General features: G+C 43.7%; 1 protein-coding gene across 4 annotated transcripts in view; it reads left to right on the top strand.

Moving 5' to 3' along the window:
• SYNJ2 (synaptojanin 2) overlaps positions 1 to 1,329 on the top strand; it is a 65,428-nt gene extending 64,099 nt beyond the window's left edge. For all 4 annotated transcript variants that reach the window (XM_030269541.4, XM_030269540.4, XM_030269542.4 and 1 more), the window contains one exon: positions 174 to 1,329. In XM_030269541.4, the coding sequence (XP_030125401.4) occupies positions 174 to 953 (780 nt within the window). In that variant the 3' untranslated portion in view covers positions 954 to 1,329. The remainder of the gene's footprint in view (positions 1 to 173) is intronic.
• Positions 1,330 to 4,102: the final 2,773 nt, after the last annotated feature.

Here is a 4,102-nt window from a genome sequence, read left to right on the forward strand (position 1 = left end):
AGCAGGTACAGTGGAGAACTGTGCTGTCAAGCCTCCTCATTGTAGTGCTTTTTTTTTTCTTCCAGGACTGTCAGCTTTTCTTAGTAATGCTGTCTATTAGACTTGCACCAGTAGTGACTCAGAGTTTAAGGTCCCTTTTTGTTCTCACAGTTCTTCTTCCATTTCCTCCTCAGGCCATGTCTCCAGAAGACCAATTCAACCAACAGACAACACAGTCTCCTTTTGGCTTGCTAGAGCCATATCTAGAAGCTGGAGCTATTCTTAAACCAACCAAGATCACTCCAGTCCCTAAACCCAGAACACAAGCTGGGAAGCCTCAAGAGAGCAGGGGGAGCAATGAAAGGCAGCCCCTGTCAGCAAGCACAGCTGAGGCCATTGTACTGCCTCCCCAGAACGCTCCCTTTGCCCCAAAGGTACCACCACGAAGAAAGAAGTCAGCTCCAGCAGCTTTTCATCTCCAAGTTCTGCAGAGCAGTGACAGCCCCCTTTTTAGTGGGTCACTGTTCAACTCCAACAACAACAACCCTGGGTCCTGCCCCCAGACTCATGTCCCTGCTCGCTCAGGTCCCACAGCCTCTGCCTGCCCAGCACACAGCACAACTCAGCCCTCGGCACCAAGTGCTGCAGAACTGATGGTGAAGCTCCAGGGCCCTTCTGCACCAGCAGGCCAGCATCCACAACAACTGGATACCAGCTCCCTTCCAGAGAGCACCAATCTTCTGGACCTGGACATTCATTCTTCCTTTCCTCTTTCCATACAGGCACCACCAGCTACTTCTCCAGCACACACTTCAGAAAACTTAAATCACCCCAATCTGAAAGATTTCAGCCACTGGGTTACATTTAGTGATGATGAAGACAGCAGTGCAGTGGCAGAAGGGTTCAACAAACTCGTCTTAGAACAAAACAAAAATACCTTAAAAATGAAAAGAAATACTGATTTAGAGTTATAAAATTTTGCCCCCTCAGTGTTCCAAAAGAAATCATAATTATGATGCAAAATAAAAAAAACCCTTTTTTATTTAATGAAGTGGATCATCTGTCCATGCTACATTTCATTTTCATGTTTAAAGATATGGCCCCTGGAGGGAAGTATAGATAAAGTACATACAACTTAACATTACCTACAGTTCATTTGAAAACTTCCTTATTCTAAGTTATTTCTTTTTATCAATCCATCTTAAGATGTTTTATTTCATTTCAGGTACAAATCATATGTAAGAACATGTAATGATGTATGGAAAAAAAGACATTAAGAAAAATATTTTCCTTTCAAATGTATATTTTAATCCATTTCTGTTGTTTGAAATAAAGCATCCTTACTTTGAAGAGTTAGGCTGCCACAGTGATTCTGGAGCAAACATCCCAAGGGGGAATGTACACCAGTATAACAACAGCAGTTCCACTGGTATTGCTCTACTGCAAGTTTCCAAAAGTCACCCTGATTTTTGTTCCCAAGCCCATGTCCAACAGCATACTTTGAAAAGGGGCTGTAGTTTTCCACATGCTGTTTCACTGCAAAGAAATGCTACAGCATTATCTCTGGAGATCCTGAGGAAATACAGGGAATGGTGGAGACCAGCTGATGCCACAGGTATTGGCTTGGGCATGTCTAATGCTAAAGGCAGTTTAGCAGTTCAGTAGTTGTGTCCCTGTTCAAATGCCATGGCACAAGGAACAAGCTGGTCCTTTTTGCCTTGCCTGTGGGGTAGAACTGCACATGATAGATGCCATTTGTGCAAAGCAGGCAGTTAATAACCAGATTGCAACTTGTCATGGTAGCTTGTTAAGAGAAGCATCAAGATCTTTCATTATTAAAGGAAAGAAAACATTTTTAAGCAGGTGGTGAAGCTGAAAAAACAACTAATTTTCAAAAAAAAATTTTAAGATGTATTTAAAAAGTTAAGAAGATATTTTTCCTTTTTTCCACAGGAAAATTAATTGGCTTGTTCTGAGCACTGGGAATGCAGCCATTTTCTTCCTCACAATGCCTACCTGTTTCTCTGCCACTGCCAAATTTTGAACACAAGAGGTCCTGTAAGAGAGGATGCTGCCTTTGAACACCTGTCATCCTCCTCTGCTCTCTCATTTGCCAGACACTTCAAAAAAATCCCCAGAACCTTCAAAGGCCAAGCCCATAAAGCCCAGTGCTAAGCTTCTCGAGTGACTGTCAGTTTAACATGGTTGCAGGCTGGTGAATAATAGAAGATACTAGTTTCCCTACAAGATGACATAAAGCCTTTGCCTCTTAGTCCTTCTCTTAAAAAAAATACAGTGAATATTTATGGGCACATCTCAGTATAAAACATTAGCAGTAAAAAAGAAAGAGTACGGTATATGATCACATCCAACATTTTCTGCAAAGATAATTAACAGCTCTAGGACAGCTAATTTACATGTTAATGAAAGTGTTAGCAGGAAAGCCAATTAAACTGGATTTATACAAGTCAAATAAAATCTGCTTTATTACTCTCCTTGAATAAGAGACGGATGTGGCCTTTAGCATTCTATCTTATGTCTGTGTCTGTGGCAAGCTGCCCACTGAAGGATGAATCCCGGCAGTTCGCTGGTTTATGCTATCACTGACAGGAGATATTGCTCAGCCGCAGCAAATCAAGGGACAGGGACAGACAGTCCAGCTGAAAAGGTTACAGCACAGAATGAGGAATCGCCTGTCTCAATAAATTACATTCCACACTGGTGCCCAGCGTCCCAGCCAAGTGTTTTCTCAGAGGCAGGAGCTTGTGACCTGCATGTGATCTGGTTCTAGTTTCAATGGTCAGAGGAAGCAAAGCAGAGCCAGACTTGCTCCATGTTTGGGAAATCACTACAGAAAACTCAGACTGCAGGAGGCAGTGATTCTTTCCTTCTCATCTGGGATTAAGCCAGGCCCTACCATGCAAAAAGAGGCCAAGTAATCTGAACCCTTATTACCTGATGTCCACAACCAAGGAACCCACAGTGCAGCTCTGTTCTCGGCTCTGCTCCCCATCCTCACTGGGACATAATCACTGGAAATCAGTGTCCTCGGGGACAGCTGTCAGTCTTCAGGGACATATAATGGGTTGTAGGGAGTGGTCATTCCATGACATCCTTCGGTCATGAACCTAGCAATGGCAAAAATCGTTAATGGCAGCTGTAAAGCCAGGTATTAGTGATTTACCAGATGAAGTCCACAAGTATCTGCTTCTTTAATATGAGAGACTTTGGCAAGATATCATGTGAGCTTGCCCAGGGCCTGCAGTATTGCAGCTTCAAGTTGCAGTAGGCACCCTGGTGGCTCTGCTGCATTCATGTTTGGGGTGGGTAAGTGGTTCTCCTTGGTAAAGCAACTGCCTGATTTAGCTTTTTTAGGGGGGTTACCACTGAAACAAACGGAAGAGAATCAAAACATTGGTTAGAATTTTCACTCTGAAAACACAACATTTTTGCTTTTCCCTTTTCATCCAGAATTGGCATTTTCACAGGATGGAAAACTTCTCATTTCCAGCCAGCTACTCCAGCTGGCACCAGGAAGCACAAATCACAGCAGAAGCCAGTTCACAGCACTGTAATTACAGCACTTGAATACTTGGTGGCTGTTGCTGCTAGAAACACCAACACCAGACTGCTGGACAAGGGCAAGAGGACTGACCAACCCCTTTTAGCCCTCCCTTCCCATCTCACTATTTCCTCTTGGATGCCACAATGCTGATGAAACATCATCTCCTCAGACAACTCACACACAACCTGCCTGCCACACCTGCAGCTGAGCTGCTGGATGGGATTAAGAGTACTTTGAGACCTGAGAATGTATAGAAAGACACTACTTTCAATTAATGTGACACCAGGAAGCATAAAAGCATCCAATTCCTGATGGGAAGCAGATGTGAATGCTGGGCCACAGACCTGCTGGCCCTCAAACTCATGTCTGTACATGCTTTAGAAGACACTGCTGCGAAGTCCAAAAGCACAACTGATGAACTGCTCAGTTTGGCAAAACATGCCTGACCAGCCACCCCCCAGCACTGTGCCTCTTACCCAAGTGAAGGGTAACGTTACATTCTCCCAGCACAAGAATCACTAAAAAGAACTTTAAGAAAAATGAACATGGTCCAGAGTA

This window comes from Taeniopygia guttata, chromosome 3 (genome assembly GCF_048771995.1).
Source record: "Taeniopygia guttata chromosome 3, bTaeGut7.mat, whole genome shotgun sequence".
In the NCBI taxonomy this organism is placed as follows: Eukaryota; Metazoa; Chordata; class Aves; order Passeriformes; family Estrildidae; genus Taeniopygia; species Taeniopygia guttata.